Raw genomic sequence first — 25,037 nt, 5'->3', positions numbered from 1 at the left:
TATGGCTAAAGCCTCTCTTCACTTAACAGTTAACAGTGGCGTCTGGAATTGTATGGGGAGAAGGTCCGAAGGTTTCCTGCAAAGGTTGGTTTCTTGGAGTGTGTGAGGGCCGCTGCTGAGACCAGGGGTGGTTAAGTGCAGCCAAGGTGCCTGAAAGTGGGAAAGACAACCGGCTGCCCTAGGTAGGGGGAATGATTGGCAGCAGACCGCCCCGCCCCTTTCCCCTCCATTCCTTCCTCTCTTAGAGCATGGAACTATCTCCTGAGTGCGGCAAGTTGGAAGGGGCACTGCTGAGCGTGTTTCCCTGTGGGACACTTTATATCTAGAAGCTGCGTTTAGTTCTAGTTTCTTCTGCAGTGGGCCATTTCGCCCCCTACCCAGTCTTCCCGAGTAAGGAAAGAGCCGCCAAGCATCAGCTGAGCCCGGATGAACCGGGGCTGCTGAGCGGCTCAGCCTCTCCCGGGACCCGGCGCCAGAGCAGCCGCAAGCATGCCTGCTGGGTGAGCCTTTGCTGCCCTGAGCCTTCCTCCTCTTTCCAACTTCGGGCTACCTTACCCCGCCAGGACTATACTTGGACTTCTGCTCCTGTAGGGAAAGTGGGAGCAGTTAGCAAAACAGGGTTCAGGGGAGGGAGCTGCCGGCAGACGCAAGACCCCAGAGCCCTGGGAGCCCACGTTACTTACCCTCCCTTCCGTTTCAGGTGGTGGCTGCTTCTGGTTATGTTGTGCTGGACCGAGGAACTGGTACTAGCGGTGAGTCTCTTCTTGATCCCTTCCCACCCGCCTTTGACCTCCTCCTTCTCCCACCCCTGATGTTTGTGCTCCAGGGTTACCGCAGGTTGCACCACGATGGAGTTCACACCATGCTGGTTTCTAATTGGAGGTTAATGGAGTTCTTGGGAAGAAAATAGCACAGTGTCAGGCCAGTGTCTTTGGGATTGGGGCATCTTCCTGTCCAAAAATTCCATAACGGGCTGGGAAAACAAAAATAGAACCTACAGATGCACAACTTTCCAAGCCTCCTCCCGGACAACTACTCCGATGACTGTCTGACGCCTTTCTCTGCATTGATCACCAAGGCAAAGTTCTTCATGCTGTTTTCTCTGGTCTACAGTAACACGAATTGGCATGTACATTTCATAGTGGGAAGCCAGCACAAGGAGGGGGACCTGAAAGTGCTGTGGATGTTCTGGGAGTTAAACTTAACTGTTTGCTCAGTAGTACTCTGGCTGTACCAGATGATAACATCTGGATTCCTTAACTACCTGAACAGAACGGCTTCTACCAGATGTTCAGTTTCTTCTTGATGTCTCCTTGCATTGGTTTTCTGTGTTATTGGAAAGTTAAAAGTATAAGGGGATGGAGGGGCAGTTTCTGAAAGTTAACATTTCATAGCTTGTTTAAATATTACTCACCAAATCAGTTAGGGACTGCAGACAACGGAATTTGTGGCAAAATATGGGCAGAAAAAGATTAATACAGACCTCCCGTGGAATTACTGGGAAAATATACCAAATGTGGAGCAGCCACAATAATCAGAGATGCTGTTTTCCAGTCTCGAGAGCTACTCTTGCTGGCAAAAATAGAGTTAGACATTGGGTTCAAGCGCACAGTGGTTCAGCTGTTGAATAATGTTTCACTGCTCTCTTATAACGAACTCTGAATAGCAAAACTCATTCACTACGTAGATGACAGATGGATGGCTGTATGTTCCAAAGACTTTCCTTGTGAATTTAGAGATTTTTAACTGATTTAAAAGACACCAAATATTTTCAAACGTTTTCAATAGAGTTAACTTAGTCCTAGGTAATAACATTACCTAGTAACACTTATGAAAAAAAATCTATTACTTTCACCCACCACATGATGTCTTTAAGAAAATACTATAAGGAAGCAAAATGACTCCTCCGATGCAACGTGGAAGATGTCTGAAAACATGAATTCTATTCTCTTGCGACCCTTAACTTAGAAGGTCAGCTCTTATAGAAGTCACTTCTAGACTTTGTAAGCAGAAAATATGGATCCTGGGCCTCTACACTTTTTCCTTCTGTTCCTCCATTGTACACGTTCAGTTGTGTGTTACTTTGAGGCTAGATTACTTGCATTTATCGGAAGTGCCAGGTTTTGACTGGAGAACAATTTGTCTGGAAATCTTGCCACTTGTAAAGAGTCATGCTTGGGGCAGAGTACCCTCCAGCAAAACCCTGGTTTTCTGGCTCTGGCTGCTTTTGTTCTATGTTCTTTTGGGAGAAAAGCAGTAATGTATCACTCTAGAATAGATGAATATTTCTAAAATACTGGATCTCATGAAGCAGCTCTAGACGTAAGACCCTCCCCCCAAAAAAAAGATGATGTAAATGAGTTTGAAGCATTATTATTGCTTCAATTCTTGAAAGTGCCTATGTTTGTCTCCAAAGCAACGCTTTGGGCGAGTAGGTGTGGGGCCTTGTCTCTGTTATACAATGCCTCTGGCTATGCCACTGTGATTGCCCTTGGGAAGGCAATAATAATGCTTCAAATTCATTCACATCATCTTTTTGGGGGGGCGTCTTAAGTCTAGAGCTGCTTCATCTGTTGTTTACTTCTGGGCAGAATCTTTAATGGTGTAAGACTTTTTATTTCAAAAATGGCAAAGAGAAAAAAAGATCAGAGAAAAATCACTGGCTATAAGTTATCAGCAGATATTTTTTCTGAGGAAAAATATATATTTATATATATTTGTCTTGTGCACTCTTTTTGATTCTCTAAGTTGACTGGTTCTCATCTTCTATGCACAATTTCAGTTTATCCTCTGGGTTTGGCAAGCCTTTCACATTTCAGATGGCTTTAGACCATTTGAATTCTCTGTACTGTTTTTGCCTAATGTTAATTTAAAAAATTGCTACTCTAAGTAGATGACAAGAACTTTGTTGTACCTCATTTATAAAAGAGTCACTTCACTCTGAAAGTTCAATCGCCAATAATGGAATATTGGTGACGATTTAAAATGGGGCCATTCAGGTACTTTGTCAGGGTTTATAAAGCACTTCTATATAAAAGTAATGGCAAGCTGAATGTTAAAACCAGAATTAATACGTGATTTTTTCCCATTGAACTCCTTTAAAGGAATGATGATCTTTATTCAGGTGAATTTTTTGCAAAATCTCTCTGAATGTGATAGAGCCTAGGATTCCAGAATATCAGTAATTATCTTTGGTTGTTAGGTCCTTAACTACCTCAAGTGCAGCACACAAAGGCTTATTTAGACACAGTGCCTAGATATCCAGGAGTTTGCTTGTTTAGAAAATCATGGTCATTATATTGCTTTAAAATCAAGCTCTTTAATGATAAATAATCATCTGGATGTATTTACAACATCTTTGACAAAAGACTAAAGCGATCTAATCCTGAACTAAAGTAGTCAGAGTTCTTAGTTTTCTTCCAATTTTGCCCCACCACAGTCTGCTTAAAATAAAGGCTCTATTACAACCAAGCAAAATTAAAACTAAAAACCTGGTGGGAGCGTTACTTGGGTGAAGAGCAGTATATAAAATGTATACATAGGTCTCATCCTGCTAAAGAGATCATAGTAAAATGTCTCTCGCCATAAACATGAGGAGCCCTGGTAGCATAGTGGTTATACATTGGGCTGCTAACCTCAATGTGAGCAGTTCAAAGCCACCAATCACTTAGAGAAAGATGAGGCTTTCTACTCCCTTAAAGAGTTTCAATCTCATAAACCCACAGGGGCAATGAGTTCTACCGTGCCCTATAGGCTCATCATGAGTTGGAATCGACTTGATGGCAGTGAGTTGGAGTTAGCCATAAACATGTCTTTAAAGTTGCAACTTGTCCAGATTGGTCTTCTCCACTGTGGATTTTCACAGTTATCAAATTTTAAAGGGCATCAAAGTATGAATAGAGTATGAGAAGTTAAGAGATGGGGGAGGTGAGAAAAATCCATTCTACTCTAAAGAGCATCATATTTGCTTTGCTGGAGGCTGTGAATTCTAAAGTAGTCTTTTGCTCTGCCTGCTAGTAAATATCATCCCATTCCAGCTAGCAGTGAAAAATTATATTATATATTAAATGAGTTTTTGTGTGCATTTTGTATTTAGAAGCTATATTTTGGGATGAATGGGGATACTAAAGCAGTCCTGGTGGCGTATTGGTTTACTCCGCAGCCTGGTATGAGTCATCAACTCAATGGTGCTAAGTTTTGGTTTATTTTGCTTGAGGATACTAAGACAGATCAGTTGAATTATCCAATGGCTACATAAATGGATGAATGGTTCATGATTGGTAATATGTGTATAATATTGACCAGTCAGACAGAAGTATATTTTAAGATAAAATCAAGTCAATTCGGATGCATAGCACCATTTAGTAAAACTGCCCCAGAGAATTTTGATGGCTGTCTTCTTTAGGGAAGCAGACAGCTTCTTGTTCTCCCATGGAGTTGCTAGGTGGGTTCAAACCACTGAGTTTTCAGTTAGCAGTCAAGTGATTACCCACTGCATCACCCAAACAAAAACCCAAACTCACTGCCCTGGAGTTGATTCGGACTCATGGTGTCCCTAAATTTTATGGGAGTAGAAAGCCTCATCTTTCTCCCGTGGAGTGGCTGGTGGATTTGAACTGCTGACCTTGTGATTAGCAGCCCATCTCATAATTCACTACAGCACCAGGGCTCCTCAATGAAACACCGGGACTCCTTATTTTAAGATGAGAGATGGGGGAATTAGTTGGGGGGGTATAAATACAAAGCACACGATGGAAATTTGTAATGCAGACAATGCAAACTGAGGAGAGACAGGCTACTACACTGATTGTGTAGGAGATACCTTTAATAAATGGTTCATAACTCCCTTTTATAAGGTATTTAAAGAGTTAGAAATATAGGCTGAAGCTGAACAGACACACAGTGTAAGATTGCAAGTTAAGCACAAGTTTACGTGTACAAACTTACTAATCCATAATGAACTGGCTGCATTGTGGTTACACATTAGGCTGCCAACAGCTAAATCAGCAGTTCGAAACTACCAGTAGCTCTCAAGGAGAAAGATGGACTTTCTACTCCCTTAAAGACTTACAATCTTGGAACCTCACAGGGGCAGTTCTATCCAGTCTTCTAGGGCCGCTATGAGTCTGCATAGACTTGCTGGCTGTGAATTTGGTTTTTGGTTTTCACCAACTACTCAAGTAGAAAACATGTATAGACATATAATGTGCATAGGAAACTCATGTGTAAAAGAAAATGATGCATGAGAGGGTTGCAAAATTTGCAAAAATCCTATAATGCACTTGTAAATTAGTCATTCAAAATTATAGTGGTCACTTGACCCACTACTAGTTATTATTATTGTAATGTGCTACTTACAGAACAACCATATCACCCATTTGTTTTATATATATTATGATTATGGTATACAAGCAGTCGCAGGTTTTGAACATGCAAACAATTCATATTTGTTCCTTAATGCTATCTAGATTTGCCCTCACTTTGAAATGATTGAACCAATTCCTACGCGAAGTAAGTGTTCATCAAATCACCTTCACTTGTTACACACATCATAAAAGCAAAATCATACTCAGTGCCATCGAGTCAATGCTGACTCATAGAAATGATATAGGACAGTAGAACTGCCCCAGACAATTTCTGTGACTCTTTAACTGTTTACAGGAATAGAAAATCCTGTCTTTCTCCCTTGGAACGGCTGGTCATTTCGAACTCCTGACCTTATAGTTAGCAGCTTTGAAATTATTGAAAAGGTTTTGAGTCTTAGTTACCAAAAAACAGTTATAAATGCGACAGCCCATTCAAGACTGAATTATTTCCTACTTTGAATGTTTTGTTGAAACTGTGTGTGTTTTTAAGAATGCAAGCCATTTTGAAGGAAATTAAAGCAAAAAATGTTTGAGACAATATGAATTTTTATGTAATTAGTAAAATGCATATGTCACCAGGGAGTCTCTGGTGGTAGTGGGATGAGATCTGATTTTTCAGACTTATGCAGTTATAATAGCCCCCACCAGATGGCAGCACACTCTAAAAGTGGGATAGATACCTCCCACTAAACTCTAGTATAAAATATAAGTGGAGAGGGAGACTGGTGGTGTTGAGTTAAGGACTGGGCTTCTGATCACAAAGTTGGTGATTCAACCCACCAATCACTCTGTGGGGGTAAAATGAGACTGTCTGCTTCCATAAATATTTATAGTCTTGGAAATCCTAAGGAGCAGTTCTATTCTGTCCTATAGGGTTACTATAAGTCTCAATCAACTCAACAGCACTGGGCTTAAGGTTGACTGTACATGTCTCATGAGGTACAAAACGACCACAGGCGTACTTGCAATGCATCTGATCTGTAAGCTGAGGACTGCCTGTATTTCAATATAATTGGTTACCATTGCAACCTCATTTAAATATTTAAAAATAATACTCTGAAAAGGAGTACATAGGCTTCATCAGAATATCAAAGTAGTTCATGACATTACTAATGGTTAAGAATGCCTAGTTTATGACACTTTCTAAGACTTTGTAGACCTTAGAGTAAATATAATGTCTATAAATGCCAGCAACCTTTTAGATTTCTACCATAGTATAATGTCTCCTGTAACTATGCCCCTAAATCTATATTCTATCCAGGCTGCCAAGTAAAAGGCTTGTAGTTTGAACTCACAGATGCTCTGTGGGAGAAAGATGAAGCAGTCTTCTTAAATAAAGACTTAATAACCCTAGAAACCCCAGGGAATAGCTCTACTCTGTCCTGTGGGGTTGCTATGAGTCTGCATCTACTTACACAGGACTGGGGTTTGTTTTAGTCTGCTCTTCTGGAGGCATTTGCCCTTTAACTATTTCAATATGGAATGAGTCTACACATAAAACTACCACGCACATTACAAAGGGCCACCTAACCACCAACTTTAATGGTGTCTTTTCATTATCCAGTCTGTTTGACTTCTCTACTGTAATATTTTAAGCGGAGCCCTAGTGGTATATTGATTCATGAATGGGTTTCCAAACTGCAAGGTCATCATTTCGGAGCCACCAACTGCTCTGAGGGAGAAGAAGAGGTTTTCTGCTTCTGTAAAGGTTTATAGCCTTGGAAACCCTTCGGGGTAGCTCTACTCTATACATTTGCTATGAATCAGAATGGATTCAATGGCAGTGAGTTTGTGAATTTTGCTGACTTAGCCTCTCACTCCTATTGAGATTCCAAGAGAGATGACTATGTCTGCTCAACACACACACACACACACACACACACAAATATATTGATAATCATACCACTATTCCTAATAGCTCAACATTGTAACCAATTAAAATGTCCCATCTTCTTTTGATGTTCCGTACATAATTATTTTGTCTATGGAATCTTCCAATACAATCTTCTATCTCTGACTCAATATTCCCATCCTTCTGTCCTTCAATGAATATCTGTTGAGTGCTTTCTACGGTTTGGGTTTCTGTCATCACTCCTGTTGGGGGAAACACCATAGCAAGTACTAAGCTAATGTGGCTGGAGTATGGAGAGGATGACGTGGCGGGAGGGAGTCAAGGCATTGTGTGAGATAAGGCTAGGGAAATAAGAAAGGACCAGACCTGCCCTGCCCTCTTTTTTGCCCTCAGAATACTTGCCTAATTCCTGTGATATAGCATATTTCTCCATGTAGGTTACAATTGGCTTAATAATTATTGCTAGCCACTTGTATCAAAGGAGCACTGAGGGCACTGTGGTTAAGTGCTTGACTTCTAAAGGAAAGATCAGCACTTTGAACCTACTAGCCCATGCCACTGGGGAGCAAGCGTGGCACTGTGCACCCATAGAGATCACAGTCCTGGAGATTTCATAGGGAAATTATACCCCTGCCTAACAGGGTTGAGGACACTGGGGTTTGTTTTGGGTTTGGTACTCTGTGTCTCACACTGTGATACGTGTTTTATGAATGCGGGATTCATGTACCATGACCTCAGCTTCTATTCATGCAATACATATCTGCCTCTTCCGGGTGTATCAAATTTAGACAATTTTGGAGGTAGAAGTCTATTCTCAAGCTCATTTGGGGTTCCATGTTTTTAAGTGTGGAGATCTATATTGTTAACTTTTTTTCCCTTTTTATTTCTTTGGGAAGTAAACTATGGTGACCAAAACAGCTCCTGATTTGGAGACATATTCCTAGCTTCAAATATAGACTACCGCTATGGCCTCAGGACAAATCATTAAATATATTATTAGCTGTACAACTATTGTTATTGTGACTACTTCTATACTACAAACAACTGGGAGCCAATTTGGGGCACAAATGAGAGAAAATTGCTTAATTGTTGAGTTTGTTTCAAAGGCTTCATAGTGTGGGTGGGTAGGTGGGTGGGGTTATTATGAAATGTGTTCCAGTTTTCCCAAAGTATTTGCTGCCCTACCTTTGTGACCTCATGTGGAGATGTGGGTCCCAATTCTAGATTATGCCTGTAGACTCCTCCCGGGCATCTTTGGAGTCCCAAGTTCCCCTTTGTCTAACAATAATAAGGATAATTTGCCATTATCTTTCCATCTGATTCCCTTTTATTGAGGGGGAGTTGGTGTTACTGAGTGGAAATTTCCAGGATTCAAAAAGCTCTACAACATTTACCTCCGAAAAACCAAGCTTTCTCAGAAATGTCTGGGCCCTCTGGCCTTGTGGCTGAATTGGTACTTGGGGAGACAACATTTCTCTTAGAAGGGAATGAAAATTAAGTGATATTTCTCCTTGTGCAGCAAAGCTTTGAATGACTATTTTTCTTTATCCAGAAGCAAGAGGGTTGGGGAGAAAAATCTGAGATGCCTGGGACTGCCAATATCTAAATTCTGTAATTATTAACTTTATAAAAGTTGCCTAAAGTGTTGAAGATCATTAAACATATATGACCTTGACTTGGAGATATGATTAAGAAATATAAATACCTTACAGTATGGAACCAGCAACTAGACAGCCAGAGTATACTTAAAGGGACTAATATTGATGTTGACATTGATAATAATGACCCCAAAAACGAAGGTATTTTTCAAAATCCATAGTAGTAGACTTTTATCCCCCAAGCAATATCATATGGGACTCCATTGTGAAAGTCAGAACAAAATAAGAATATTACTAATAGTTACTATATTCACAGTTAATTTGTAAAGTCAGTAAGAATGAAGAGATGTGTTATGCGTCTTAAGTCGATGTTGCTAGGCTTTTCTTCCTTGGAGAAAAGCTAGCAAGTTTCTCCCGAGTATTTTGCAGTTACAACAGAGGGAGCCACACGCACAAGACAACAAGATATGACAGTGCAACCAGACAGTAAGCAGAGGAAAGATTGAATGAGCAACTTCTGCTTCAATCAATAAGCCATTACCCTCGAATTCGAGAAAGACCCCCTGTTTAGTGGTCTGAGATTATATTTTATAGGGGTCAGGTGCTGGGACCTCATTGGCTTGCCTCGGTCCTGATTCTGCTTTCCCATTGGTGTTTATCCTTGCATCCTGATTGGGCCTTATTCCCGTGCAATGATTGTTGTCCTAAATACCCACTTCATTATTATGTGAGGCACCTGTGGGATGAATCATCCAGACCTCTCGTTGACCCTGACAGATGGAAAGGAAGCAAAATAAATAAATAGATAAATTGAGGGGTGGCTATAGATGGCATCTGCAGTCTTAGTCACTAGTTTATTTCTGATGTATTTTGATTACACAGTGTCTTGAAGATCTTAATTTATCTAAATCTTACTCAAATCACATCCAAATCTCTCTCTCATACACACAGACACACACACTTTGCAGGATACCTTTATGCAATTAGTTGTGGTTTCGATTTGATGTTTGATGTGTGACTCATGCTGTTTTATTACAGTTTTAAATAATTTTAAAAATAGTTTTAATGAAATTAAACTCAGATATATAGACCTGATGAGAAATATCCACAAATTTAAAACAATGATAACTTGATGTTCGACTTCATAGGAAGAGAATGAAGAATTGGTATAGAAATGGAAAAGAAGAAAAAGTTGAGTTGGATTGGAGTGAGGGAATGCGCCACAGAAGTAGGATCTGTGCTGGGCCATGAGGGTCACTGTGTATTGTGGGTTTTTCAGGATGTCACTGATTTGAAATCATCTCTGGATCTCCATAAATATATTTGTCAAGAAAAATGACTCATCTGCTTTTTAAAGTTGTAGTCCTGCTAAGTATTGGGGAAATTAGTTGAATAACATGAACAAATGTGTGGGTTGAGGTAGCAGGGTGCTTGCTGCTAGTGCATAAAACATTTGAGAAAAATGAAAAGGCGTCCCTTTCTCTGGAGAGGGAATAGAAGCACTTCTTGGTCAACAGCTAGAAGGCTTGATTTCAGCCCCAGCTGTCACCTTAAATTAGATTTCCGTTGACCTTGAACCCTCTGAACAACCATCATCTCAGCCCTATTGCTATTAGGTGCCATCAAGTTGATTTTTGACACATAGTAACCAAATGTGACAAGGACTCCTGGTGGTGTAGTGGTTACACATTGGGGTCTGATCCCCATGATTGGCAGTTCGAAACCACTAGCAGCTCCACAGAAAAAATGCTTGGCTGTCTACACCCATAAACAATTACAGTCTCCGAGACCCACAGTGGTTGGAGGGGGGGAGTCAATATGAGTCAAAATCAACTTGATGGCAGTGAGTTTGGTTTGTGAGAACTTCGTGTGACAGAGTAGATCTTTCCCCCTAGGGACTGTAGGATGAGTTGGAGTTGCTGGGTAGCAGCCAAGCTCTTTAAGAGTTGCACCACCAAACTTTCTGTAACCCTCTAAAAATTCAGACTCACTGCCATCAAGTTGATTCTGACTCATAGCGACCTCATAAGACAAAGTAGAACTGCCTCTGTAGGTTTCTGAGATTGTAAATCTTCATGGGAGCAGAAAGTTTCATCTTTCTCTCCAGGAGTGGCTGAAGGGTTCAAACTACAGACCTTGTGGTTTAGCACCTTAGTGGGTAGCCCATTAGTCCACCAGGGTTTCTTATGCCTATAAAATCCTGGTGGTCCTCAAAACCCATCTTTTGGCACCATATCTGATAATACCTACTTCACAGAGTCATTGAGAGGCTTAAATGAGACGATACCCATAACGCCTTGACACCTAGCAGATATCCTTAAATCTTACTACTACTATTATTGTTAAGGAGGCCTGGTGGCAGAATGATTAAATGCTAGGCTGCTAAAGTAAAGGTTAGCAGTTCGAACACACTCAGGGGCACAGGAGGAAGACCTCATGGTCTGCTTCTATAAAATGTAGAGCCAAAAAACCGCTATGCTACATTTTCATTCCATCACACGGGGTCACTGTGAGTTGATATCTGCTCAGAAGTGTTCAACAAGAACAAAACTATTGTTGTGGCTGTGCTTATTGTTAGGAACATAACACCAAGCAATTTATTTTCTTCTAGTGGAGGCACATCTCTCCATTTGCACTAATCACTTGGTAAATCATCACATAACCGCTTGTCCTTGTAAAGCATCTATTTATGGCCATTTGTATAAGTATCCTTCCCACTGAGGAGGACAACAATTGGAATATATAAATTGGTAACAAATTTATTAACATATTTTGGCATATGGTATTGTCTGAAGATTAAAAGTTCTCCAAGTATAATGGTAAGAAAAGCCGTTTCTGAGTGTAGTAGAATCTTGGAATAGTGTATTGTGTGCCCACCATTTAATTTCCAAAACCCTTTCTTTTCACCTTCTAAAATTCCCACACCCCACCTCACCCTAGGACTCTGGGGAAAATGGAAGGTCAACCAGGAAATTAAACGGGGAAAAAAACACACACACACCTCACTGTTGATTGTGACTCATATAGCAAAACTATAGGACAGAGTAGAACTGTCCCTGTGGGGTTTGAGAGAGTGGAAATGTCCCTTTGAGTTTCCAAGGTTGTAAATCTTTACATGAGTAGAAAACCCCATCGTTCTTCTGAGGAACAACTGGTGGCTTTGAACTGCTGACCTTGAGATTAGTATAACTGTTAACACACATTGCCTTCACAGCCTCTTTCGATCAAGCTGGTAGAGAGCCGTAATCTTTCCTGTTTTGATGTTTAGCAGCTGAATCTAGAGCTTTGCTCGAATTCTATAATTCCTCAAGCCGAGAGTAGCTTGAGACCCCTACTTTCCCTAATGCCTTGTGAGAGCCCAAGCGAAGAGGGAATTGCTGCTGCTGCTGCTGCTTTGTTCACTGAGCACCAGCTTCCAGTCAGTTTGTAAGTCAGTGGGGTAAGGAGACTTTTGGCATAAAGGGGTATACTTTAGAGTCAAATAGAGGGCAGTTCATTTATGTATTTTGAAGGCCCTCTCTATGCCTTTTTATGCGTACATTTCTTTATAAATTGGGTTATGCACTCCTGTAGTACTATAAAAATATGTGTTTGTTTAAGGAGGCTGGTTTTGTCAATATGTTTATTTTCTTTTAAGTGATAAGTGTTTTGATGCCTTTAAACTTTTTGAAACAATCATGAAATTACAGAAGGTATCAAATACAATACAAAAATGATTTCCTTTTATCATTGGAGAGCCAAAAATATATGTCACTTCATTCCCAATACTTTAGTGTGTGTTGCCTACAAACAGAAATATTCTATTTAATTAACTTTTTTTATTAAGGAAATTATCATGAGGTTGCTGTGAGTTGCAATTTACACAACAACAATGTTTAAAAAGATGATGAAATGTTCTAGGCAAAAAAACATATATAAGGGGGTATCCCCCAAAAAAAACAGTATAAATTTCCTATGCATTTTTCCCTCTAGAGCAATATTGAACAACTCACTCTGACCCAGTGGCGTCTCCTGAGAAGGTTCTGTCTGGACACAGTGAATTTTTTCATAAAAGCAGTTTCACTCCAGTCTCATTTTTTGCGATGTCTGATTTAAGGGAACAGTGTTCCGCTGTGAAATGTTTCCTGCTCAGGGAAAAATGCTGCAGAAACTGTTGTGATGTTGAATACAGCTGACAAAGACAGCTCTATGGGAAAAACTCAAGTGTACGAGTGGCTTTCTCATTTCAAAAAAGGTGAAATGTTGATTGATGACACACCTCATTCTAGACACCCATCAACTTCCCGAACAGACAAAAATGTTAACAAAATTCATGTACTTGTGCTCAAAGACTGATGATGGACCATTGAAAAGATGGGGAAGTTATCTGGGCTATCAGGGAATTATAACAGAAAATTTGGGAATGAGAAGGGTCACTGTGAAATTTGTGCCTCGGGTTCTGACTGACCAGGAAAAACAGCGTTGAGAAGAAACATGCCATGCTTTGAAAGAACAGCTCCGAAGCGACCCAGACGTTTTTTCCAAGGTCATTACTGGTGATGAGACATGGTACTAGTCTCTCTCTCTTGATTAAATCATTTTATTGAGGGCTATTAAAGCTCTTATCACAATCAATTGTGTCAAGCACATTTGTACATATGTTGTCATCATCATTTTCTAAACATTTTCTTTCTACTTGAGCCCTTGGTATCAGCTCATTACCCCCCTCCCCTCCCCTCCCTCATGAACCCTTGATAGTTTGTAAATTATTATTTTTTTCATGTCTTACACCGACCGCTGTCTCCCTTCACCCACTTTTCTGTTGCTCATCCTCCTGGGAGGGGGTTACATGTCAATCATTGTGGTTGCTTCCGCCTCTCTTCCCCCATCTTCCCCCCACTTTCCTAGTATCAATACTCTCATTATTGGTCCTGAGGAGTTTATCTGTCCTAATTCCCCTATGTTTCCAGCTCTTATCTCTGGTCTAACCAGATTTGTAAGGTAGACTTGGGGTCATGATAGTGGGGTGGGGAGGAAGCTTAAAGAACTAGAGGAAAGTCGTATGTTTAATTGGTGCGTTGCTGCACCTTGACTAGCTCATCTCTTCCTTGTGACCCTTCAGTAAGGAGATGTCCAATTGTCTACAGGTGGGCTTTGGGTCACCACTCTGCCCTCCCCCTCATTCACATAGATAAGATTTTTTGTTCTGGGTCTTTGATGCCTGATACCTGATTACATCAAGACCTCATGATCACACAGGCTGGTGTGATTCTTCCGTGTGGGCTTTGTTGCTTCTCGGCTAGATGGCCGCTTGTTTATCTTCAAGCCTTTAAGACCCAAGATGCTATATCTTTTGATAGCCTGGCACATGGTGCTATTATTATGACCCTGAAAGCAAACATCAATCCAGCCTGTGGAAGACGCCAGCATCACCTCACCCCAAAAAGCTTGTCAATTGAAATAGGTCAAGATGATGTTTCGTTTTGTTTTTGATGTGAGGGGGATTGGGCATTTGGAGTTCATCCCACCGGGTCAGACTTTTAATCAAGCTTTCTATTTAGAGATTCTGAAAAGGTAGCGTAAAAAAGGCCTGATTTGTGGCCTGATTTTTGTCACCATGACAATGCACCTGCCCACGCAGCCATGTCAGTGCACCAGTTTTGGGCAAAAACTGTGTGCCTCTCTTGCCCCACACACCTTACTCACCTGACCTTGCTTCTTTTTGTTTCCTCAAATGAGGAGGGACATGAAAGGACGGTGATTTGACAACATTGAAGAGGTGAAGAAAAAAATGAGGGAGGTGCTGTCAGTAATCAAAACAGATGAGCCTGAAAAATGTTTCCAAGAATGGAACTGCAGATTTGACAACTGTATTAAGTGTAATGCAGAGTACTTTGAAGGTGATAAGGTTGTGTTTTAAAAAAAATTTTTTTTGAATAAATAGCTTTGAAAAAAGCTCCAGCTTTTTGGGGGGTACCCCCTCATATAGTGTATAAATAATATAATGAACAGTTGTGTGGCTATCATCGAGCTTCAAAAATAAAATATTACCAGGACATTTGAAGCCACTTCCCACCATTTTGAATTTGGTATATGTCACTCATTCATGAGCTGAAGCCCTTAAGTGGGCATCAGGTGGGCCTTCCAGTTCTCTGAAACTATATGTAAAATTATATGTGTGTGTGTGTGTGTGTGTGTGTATATCTATATCTATATCTATATATACACTTTCTGGAGAAATTATCCCGAACTCTATGTAAAATTATATGTGTGTGTGTGGATAATTTCTGGAGAAATTATCCCGAACTCTAATGAAAGTTGCATGGATAAAGGTGAACTGTGTGTGAAATGCCAGATTTCTTTAAAAAGTTACTAGAGGTCCTTCTCTGCCACTCATCAGTCATTAAGCTTTTTTTATTTTGCCACTCATCAGTCATTAAGCTTTTTTTATTTTGGCTTTCTATCTGCACTATTAACTAAGATTTATTTCTAAAAGATAACCTACTAATCAACAAATCGATTCACTTCTAGCTCTTATCCTCATTGAACTATCAACATCTTCTTCTCAATCCACTTCACTTTCTCCTGTCATTAGCTTCTGCACTATCTTGGTAGTCCTCAGTCTCCTCATTTAGAAAATTCAAGATACTATTTCCCTTGGAAAAATCATAGCCAGAATGTTCCTTAGAGGCAAGGATGGCGAGACTTTGCCCCACATGTATGTTGTCAGGAGAGAAGGACAGCATGCTTGATAAAATGGGACAGTGAAAAAGAGGAAAACCCTCAACAAGATGGATTGGCATAGTGGTTGCAACAATGAACTCAAACATATGAACAATTGTGAATATGGTGCAGGACTGGGTGGTGTTTCGTTCTGTTGTGCACAGGGTCGTTGTGAGTCAGAACTAACTCGATGACACCTAAAACAATAATTTCATGTACCCATATTGTTGTGAAGGCTGGCAGTAATATTCCTAAAGTGTGTGATTGTTTTATATGCTCAATAAACTACAGCTGTTTGGGGAAGCTTATCCTCATACCACTGTGATGTATCTGATTATCTCCTAGCCCCACTTTTAACATGTGACTAGTGGGTAGGAGCCCTAGTGTCTATGCTTTAGGCTTCTAACTGTAAGGACAGTAGTTTGAAACCACCAGGCATTCTTTGGGAGAAGGATGATGTTTACTACTCTCATAAAGAATTTCAGCCTAAAAAAAAAAAAAAGAATTACAGTCCCAGAAACTCACAGGGGCAGTTCTACCCTATCCTGTCCCATAGGGTCGCTATGAGTGCCATAGATTCAATTATAGTGAGTGTTTTTGTTGTTGTTGTCAACAGGATGACCTGTAATGACTGTCTCAACTTTGTGCAGTGCTATTCATTAGCCTATTAATAGCTCTTTACCTATTAGTAGGGATCAGAGGCCCCTAGAGTTTTCAGGGGGGGAAATAGTGTAGGTAAATTTTGGGGGGGGGGTAAGTTTTTTCAAAAGCAGAGAACTCACTATATCAAGTCAATCCTGACTCATAGGGACTTAATAGAACAGGACAGAATCATCGCTGTGAGTTAGCAAGACTGTAACCCTTTACAGAACTGGAAAGCCTTGTCTTTCTCCTGAGGATTGGCTGGTAGTTTTGAACTGATGGCCTTATGAATACCAACCCAAGGAGTAACCACTACACTACCGGTGAGCCTTAAATGGCACAGAGATACCTATTTAATTTCATCCTTCAATGCTAATACCATAATTCTATATCCAGTCACCTTTAAGGGTCTCAGAGTAAAAAGTTAGTTCCCTCTTTCTAGCTTTTGACTCTTTCTGCTACTAAATAGACTGACAAGTAGGAGTGGCAGTTCTATTATGAAGGACACCTGCTGTCTTCCAATTGGCCTGGAGTCAGTTATTCTGACAGGCCATTGAAAAGCCACATGACTTTCAGTCAGTACTTACTTGGAACAGAATGAGAGAAAGGATTTATATCAAGTTACCAGTCCCCTGAGTCTACTTTGTCCTGAGCTGTACTCTTTTTCATATCTAAGATTGACTGCCAGTAACAGTGACATACTTTTATTCATAAGAGAACCTAAGACACAAGCTCTGGGAAACACCAGGGCACTTTCTGAGGCTCATCTATCCTGAGATAAACTGCCAAGAAAACCAAATCCTGGCTCTGAATAGATCAATGGCATGATCCCTTGCCCTCTGTTAGGCAAAATGCTGACTTCATAACTTCCATCCCTCTCTCAGAAACAGAGTAGGCTAGGCTACTCTTGGAAACAACTGCGCAGAGCTCAGTGGCTTAAAGTAACTGGTTTCTATTGCTTACGTGCACTACATGCACACCATGGATTACCCGGAGGACACCACCTAGCTCTCAATCTAGGACACAGACCACCATGCCACCACCATCTGGAGCACTGCTGATTGTTGTGACAGAGAAAACAAGAGCTCTAGAAGGTTTTGTAAGGTGCCCCGGGCAAGGTCATCAGTTGGAAACCACCAGCATCTCTGTGGGAGAAAGACAGGGATTTCTACTCCCATAAAGAGTTACAGTCTTGGAAACTCATGAGGAGCCGTTCTATCCTGTCCTACAGGGCCCAATGAGTTGGCATCGACTCGATGGCAGTGAGTGAGAGAATAATAATTTACTGGGAATTATGTCTTATTTCTGGTTGTGACACTTGTCAATTTGTCTCAGATCCCATTGATCAGTCTTGTTCTAGAGATCCATTATGGGCCAAAGAGTGCAATCTTACATGTGATCCGAAGCCAGGGAACTGGAAATATGCAATGAGCAGCACCATTGATACACCTCATACATGCGATACATACAACATCTTGTATGAAGACTTCATTGTTCTCTCTAGCTTAGTCTGGGTCTTGTGAAGTCACTTCCTGTTGAGCTCACTTATTTTTATTTTATTGCTTGCTTCCTCAGAAACTAGGCTACTTCTTGATGGAAATTGTGGATAGTGTAGAATGTGTTCAATGCAGGGTAGTCCGCCCCTCCCCCCCCCCCCTTGATTGAATTCCCTTTGCTTCTCTAGTGTTCCTGCATTGTCTGCCACTCTCTTCCACTCCTCCTGCTGTTTTCTGCTATGGTAACAGAATAGTTATAATTCTGTGATCTTCTGACCATAAAAATGGGATTAAATGACTTGCCCAAGGGTCCGCTATTAGAGGAGCTTGACTAGAACTCAGGTTTTCTGACTCATAGTCAGTTTTCTTTTTATTATACCAGATCCTGTTATAAAGCAAGTTGTATAACTGACAGCAGTGTAATTTACTTTTAGAGGCGACTGGTAACCATAGAATGCAGTCTTTAATTTTGAACAGAAGGAGTTTTTCCATCCACATGTCTCCTTTTGAGTAATTTGATGAATTCTATATCATAAAATCAGATTCCTGGGATTCCTGTGCCACTAAGCTTGTATTCTTTCTGGAAGCAAACCAACTCCTGGCTTTGGATATGCCAATGGCACGATCCTGACTATAGGTAAGAAGCAAACAAATAGAGAGGTTCACCACCATCACTGCACCTTGATCCAGAATAAATTTTTGTAGACACTTTTGGCATTGTTACAGGTTTATTTCTTACAAGCATTTAGAGTGTGAGCCAATGTTCAGAGGTTACAATTACAAGTAGGATCTACAACCTGCTGAAAGCATTACTCTATTGGCTGTGTCAACCTCTCTCAACTTGGGGGTTTTATATACCAGGCTGTGGGGTCTTTGCATGTATAGTTCACAGTAAAATTCTTCAATGATGCCTCTTGACTTAACCAATTTTATAATGACATTAGAAAAGCCACTTTTGATAATGGCTTAAGAAACGGCCCTACCTAATAGTCTATCACTAACCATCTCTAGTGTAAAGACATACTGCAACATATAGGCAAAGAGCTTTTGTCAAGCTATTAAATGAAAATGAAATGAATGGTCCAGAGTATCTGCAGGGACCACTAACTCCAGCCCAGGTTGTAGTGGAGGAATACAACATTAGGCTGTAATATAAATTCAATACTATACATTGTAAATTGGTAAGAAACTTTTTCAAAGAATGCCACATACAAACCATTAGAATGATGTTTCCCTTGTTCCAATCTTCTGGTATCAGGAGCTCTTGAATACTCTTTTGACCCTAAATCCTTGGGTCTAATCACACATAGATGTTCAAGATGAGATACCTGAGAACAATGGCCATTATTGCAGTCAAAGTCAGTTTTCCTTATCTTCCATAATTTTTTCTCAAAAAGTCTTTTGTTGTAGTGATTTGTCTACTGGGCCTTTTTTACCCTCTTATGAAAAGTTTTATACCTAAAAAATCCGAGAGAACAGTATACAAAACTTCCTACCTTCAACTATGATCATTGTTTGACCAACCTGCCACTACACTTTTCTGAAGATTATCAGCGTAGGTTGCATTTTGTGGCTGTGCACTACTTTTGACTGCGCTTTTATTTTGAATGGGAGCAGTTCAAATACTAGGCTTTTGTGTAAGGAAAGAACATTAATTCACAGCACTAGCAAATGCAACATTTTACAAATAAGAAGCCTAAAATATAACAGAAAAGTTAAATAACTTGTCATGAGGCTAACAAGATCTGAGTAAACCCAGATCTTCTGTTCTTAACCATTAGTCCACACTGCCTAGTCAGTAGGAATAAAACTCTGGTAGCATATTGGGTTACTCAACCCATACCGCAAGGTCAGTAGTTCTAAATCACTTGTGGCTCTACAGGAGTTACAGTCTCAGAAACTCACAGGGACAGTTCTACCATGTCCTGTTGGGTTGCTATGAGCTTAAATCAGCTCAATGGCAAGGGATTATTTAAGGAGTGAAGGGAATATAAAAATATGTATTTGTGGTTTCCAGGAATATAGTCAGATCAAATATTTACTTAAACGACAATGGATATTATAGATCTAGGGGTTCAAGTTCTATGGCAGGTGTTTGGACCTGAACTCTTCTATGCCATACCTCCCGTCCATTGAACATCCCTGACTCTGTTGCCTTTGCTTGTGCTTTGGTTACCCTCTTTGGTCTCTAATGTTGTTGTTTCCCAGGAGGAGCCTGAAGAATATAGTCACATCTCCTCTGCGTAGTGTAAGTCTTATCTCCTTTGTGCAGCTCAAAATGTGTTACTTATAAATTCTAATTATGCAAGGATACTAGGACCAATGAATAAAATATAATGAGAATTGTCTTTTGCAACTACCAGATTGAAAAGTTGTTTATTCTTCCAGAGTGAACTTTAAACAACCATTCTGGCCAGCTGCAATGATGGATAATAATGATGACTTGACTGTACATTTGTGGCTAGGGCTTTCATATATGATAACTGAATTGAGGTACTCAGAAGTTACATGAAATAGGTAGGGATTATTATACCCATTTTAGAGATGAAAAGGACTGAAGGCTAAATGATGTTAAATGGTCAACTGGATTGCTAGATAAAAAAGCCACATTCAGAGCCACAACTTAAATCTGGTCACCTTTCCACAATTCCCCATCACATGTCCCTCTGCCCATCCTGAGGCTTTTATAGGTGCCATCTTACACAGAGCTCTGCGATTCTATTGTAAGGCTGTTCTGTGAACCAAATGGTTGGTACAGACCTGGAGTAGTCCATTGGGATAGTTTTGAGCCACATTTATTTAGCATGAGGGTAATGAGGCAAGTTTTCTTGGAGGAAGTGAAACCTGCATTGCAACTTTGCAGACTGCTTGTAACTTCCCTCATTCTTTGATAACTCCTGGAGGAGGGAAAGAGGTAACTCCCCTGGTTCTAAATTGATAGGAATATAGATATGTGCTGATTAGAGAATGGTGAGCATGGGGCATAATATTTTTAGACCTTTTACAAATATGCTTATCAGCATGTGTGCATGCAACAGCCAGGCCCATGCCCCATTCCTTCTGCCTGGTCCCAGTTGCTTGTCAGGACAGCAGCAGCATGACACTGAGTTGGAGGCAGAGCTTCAGCACTAGCCAGGTCCCTGGGGCAATCCACCTTGACCATCTGCTTGCAGGTCTTGGAGCACCTGGAGATATTTACAGTTGACAAAATGAGGACTCATAGCCAGCCTTTAAAAACGGCACAGTTCTTGGGGAGGAGGCGAGCCAGTCAGGATGTGGTGTAGTAACGATAAAAAATACAAATTTCCTCTAGTTCCTAAATGCTTCCTCCCTCCATTCCCCACCCCCTCACCCCTCACTATCATGATCCGAACTCTACCTTGCAAGTCTGGCTAGACCAGAGGATGAACACAGGTACTGATAGAACTGGAAGCACAGGGAACCCAGGACGGATGATCCCTTCAGGACCAGTGGTGTGAGTGGTGATACTGGGAGGGTAGAGGGAGTGTGGGTTGGAAAGGGGGAACTGATTACAAGGATCTACATGTGACCTCCTCCCTCGGGGATGGACAGCAGAAAAATGGGTGAAGGGAAACATCGGACAGGGAAATATATGAAAAATAATAATTTTTAATTATCAAGGGTTCATGAGGGAAGGGGGAGCGGGGAGGGAGGGGGAAAATGAGGACCTGATGCCAGGGGCTTAAGTGGAGAGCAAATCTTCTGAGAATGATGAGGGCAACGAATGTGCAAATGTTCTTTACACAATTGACATATGTATGGATTGTGATAAGAGTTCTATGAGCCCCTAATAAAACGATTAAAAAATAAAATCAAAATAAAAAAAGAAGGTAAATGTCTAGAGAAGAATAAAGGCAACATATGTACAAACATGCCTGATTCAATCGATGTATGAATTATGATAAGAGTTGTACAAGCCCCCAATAAAATGATAAAAAAGAGCACAGTTAGAATTTATTTCCTAAAGACAAGATGGAAAACACAACAAGGCAGAAAGGCTATTTAATTTAAATGAACTTCCCAAATACTTGGTTGTTAAGAATGAAAATCTAAGGTTTGCTGATGAAACAGTCATGATGGAAATGCTAGAGGTTAGCTAAGGCTATGGCCACACCGTTAGCACCCTTCTGTTATGATGGAGTGAAAAATTTGGTGTGGATTCGTCTTTTCTAGAAGGTAAACATTAAAAGATATACTTGCATTCATTGGTCAATGGTGCAACCATGAGATTGAGTCAAGATTTTCTCATATTTGTGAAGAAGACAGGACATGATCCCATAATACTAAATATGAACCAAAATAGCTGGGTTATTGTTTAAAATAACTTGATCTTTGAAGAGCAAAACAAAGTGTGTTGTTTATAAAAAATGAAGTACCATGGGACCTCGATTGTTGAACTCAATTTATTCCAAATTCGTATTCAAACACCAAAAAGTTTGAAAATGGAACATATTTTCTCCAAAAGACATAATGGAAAACCAAATAATTGGTTCTGCGCCCCCCCCAAATCCACTTATAAATTCATTTTTTCCAGGACCGTATATCACGATGGAGGCTTTTAGTCTTCTCGCATATCACTGTCTCAGATACGCTGTCGCCATCTAGTTGTTTTTGATTGATCCAAATGAACAGTAACTTTTCAACCTCTTTGAGAATCTTTGCTTGATGGGTTCTTTGTTTCATGGTTAATGAATTCACTCCATTACTACATTAGCCACTTTAATAACATTTGTCTTTCCAAAAATTTTGATAATGTTGATTTAGCCATGTGACAATCTGTTGCCAAATCAGAGAAGCGGCGACCTGACTCAAATTTCACAATGATTTCTTTCCTTAACTCTGTCGTGCTTCTCACAGTTTTCCTCTTAGTTTTACTGCTGGTATCACTAACTTTCTTTGTAGCCATGTTTACAAGATTTTACACAAAGTGAAAGAAAAAGCACACTGACGGATGTTTTAACACAACACAAGCACTATATGTTGTCTGAGCCAGAGTGGTGCTTAGACTGAGGGTCACCCCTTCGTGTCTGAGGTGAGATACAACCCGTAGCACTCTAGGCCCATACAGGTTTTTCCAGGTCCAGTTTTGAAGCAGTTTTTGTTTCTCGAACTTTGCTTTTCTAGCAAACTGGGAAGTTCGAGCTGAAGCCGTTTTACAACCAAGGTATCTCTGTAGTTGGAGAGAAAAGAAATCATAGCCCCTCTGCCAAGGCCCAATCAAATTGCACTACCTCTACAGAGCAAGCTATGTCCATTTTGGCCTTCACTAATCTTCACTTTCTCTGAAATCCTCTAGGAATTGTAATCTAGACTGATAGTTACAAACTGGTGACCCACCATCCGAGTCTAGGCCAAAGATGCCTACTGTTTTCACTTGTGCTGTTGTATTGGCTTCCCTGAAGAAGAATCATAGGCAGGACTCTAGGCTCACAGGTTTGCCAGCAGGGTCCTTCAGAAACTCTTATCTAATGAAAGGCAAGTATACTAGGAGACAGATTGTAACAGTTCATAGCTAAGCATGTGCTATTGAACAGGATGACCCTCTTCTTACTCCGTATTGATAGAGAATACCCTTAGGATCTTTCCCATTGGAGAACGAAAACAGAAATGACATCAAGCTTTCTGAGAGATTAGATCACTGCCCTATTATATTTCTTTTTGCCTCAGAGCATTTTCCACTGAAATTGATTAAAGTCTTATAGTTAACAGGCAGATTGAATATAATCTTTTCCTCCTCAACCCCATTAGTCACTGACTATTGAGCATAACTCTGAGAGGTTTGATTAGAGAGTCCCATTAAAAATCGTTACATACTGCTTTTTGCCTGTCTCTGTGAATTTCCCTTTGCTCAGTGAGGTAGCCATAGACTTAACCCTCAGCCTGTGCACTTCGTAACAAATGATATGGGGAGAGAATGAAGGCTTTAATTAGTGTCTCTTGAGGATGAGATGGTTCTGAACAGCTTTGCATACATAAGAACCACTAGATACTCTCTTCGCTGTCTTTGAAAATCAGCAATAATAGATGTTTAACTCCTCCATGCTTAGTTTTGTGAAGCTCTTCTGTTCTAACAGGCAAGACCAGTACCAAGTTCCGGCACAGCAAAGGGGATGGCCCAGATGTTGTGAGAGGCATGGCATGTCCCTTCAGATCTTCCTTTGGGGTTCTATAGAGTGTGCTACATCAGCTTAGATGAACTGGACTGACCCTAGTTCTCAGTACCCCTCAACTGACTCGATTTTAGCCAGCGGATTGCTCCTTCATATAAAATGTGTTATGATGAAATCACCCATCTCCTTATACCTGAATTTTTGATGAGGCTATTCATTTGGAGATTCACTTTTCTTTCACTCAGTAATTTAGTGTGAGACTGTGGTGCATGAAGAGTCTCAAATAAAGCCTTTTACCTTATATTACTTTAATATATATCGCAATCCTCGTGTGTGCCCTTAGGAAGACTAAAGATTCACAGTACACATATCCTCTTTGCCCAAATTTCACAATAAGGTATTACCGACTTTCAGATTTCTCCAAGCCAGAACAAACGAGTCCAATGATGTAGCCCTTTTAGAGCGCTAATATAATAATGAGCCATTCTCTCTGCTTTAATTCTTTGGCATGCATGTGCCAAACCAATTACATGGGACTCCTGGCTGTGCTGATTTTTTTTAATTGCACCAGAATTTTGCAGAGTTAACTGTAACATGAAACTAACTGGGTTGTCTCCCTATGTATGGGGGATGCCTTTACTACACAGTAGTTTTTCTGCTACCAGGTGTTCACTAGTTAAGATCATTCCACCAAACCAAATGAAACGCACTGCCCTTGAGTGGATGCCAATACGTAGCAACCCTAGAGGGCAGGGTAGAACTGCCCCTGTGATTATCCAAGACTGTAACTCTTTACTGGAGTAGAAGCCCTTTCTCCCTTGGAGCAACTGGTGGTCTCCAACTGCTGACCTTGCAATTAGCAACCCAACTGGTAACCACTACACCACCAGGACTTCCCAGTCATTCTACACTGGCTGCAAAACCCCACCTTTCCTATGTCAACTGAGATCCTTTTTCATTTAGTGCACTTGGGTATACGGTATGGTTGGGTGTCAGAAGGTCATAGGAAAGGCAAAATCATTTGGTACTTTTCTAGAATCAGTGGGGGCAGGGGGTGGAATAGAGTGATATTTCCATAAAAACCCAAACTAAATTCAGTGCCATCAAGCTGGTTCTGACTTATAGAAACTATGCTCCTCATGATAGTGGGACAGGAGGAAAAGTCAAGGGAAATAGAGGAAAGAGCTGGGAGGCAAAGGGCATTTATAGAGGTCTAGATAAAGACATGTACATATGCAAATATATTTATA

General features: G+C 40.5%; 1 protein-coding gene across 4 annotated transcripts in view; it reads left to right on the top strand.

The window, feature by feature from the left end:
- Positions 1–304: 304 nt before the first annotated feature.
- The window catches only part of COL4A6 (collagen type IV alpha 6 chain), a 426,646-nt gene continuing 401,913 nt past the window's right edge, over positions 305–25,037 (top strand). For all 4 annotated transcript variants that reach the window (XM_045298535.1, XM_045298533.1, XM_045298532.1 and 1 more), the window contains exons 1-2: positions 305–500; positions 701–752. In XM_045298535.1, coding sequence (XP_045154470.1) covers positions 490–500; positions 701–752 — 63 coding nt within the window. In that variant the 5' untranslated portion in view covers positions 305–489. The remainder of the gene's footprint in view (positions 501–700; positions 753–25,037) is intronic.

Source organism: Echinops telfairi, unplaced genomic scaffold (assembly GCF_000313985.2).
Source record: "Echinops telfairi isolate 266 unplaced genomic scaffold, ASM31398v2 ScPeMD7_7427;HRSCAF=8465, whole genome shotgun sequence".
In the NCBI taxonomy this organism is placed as follows: domain Eukaryota; kingdom Metazoa; phylum Chordata; class Mammalia; order Afrosoricida; family Tenrecidae; genus Echinops; species Echinops telfairi.
Note: the sequence above shows the minus strand (reverse complement) of the source record. Positions and strands in the feature narration are given on the sequence as shown.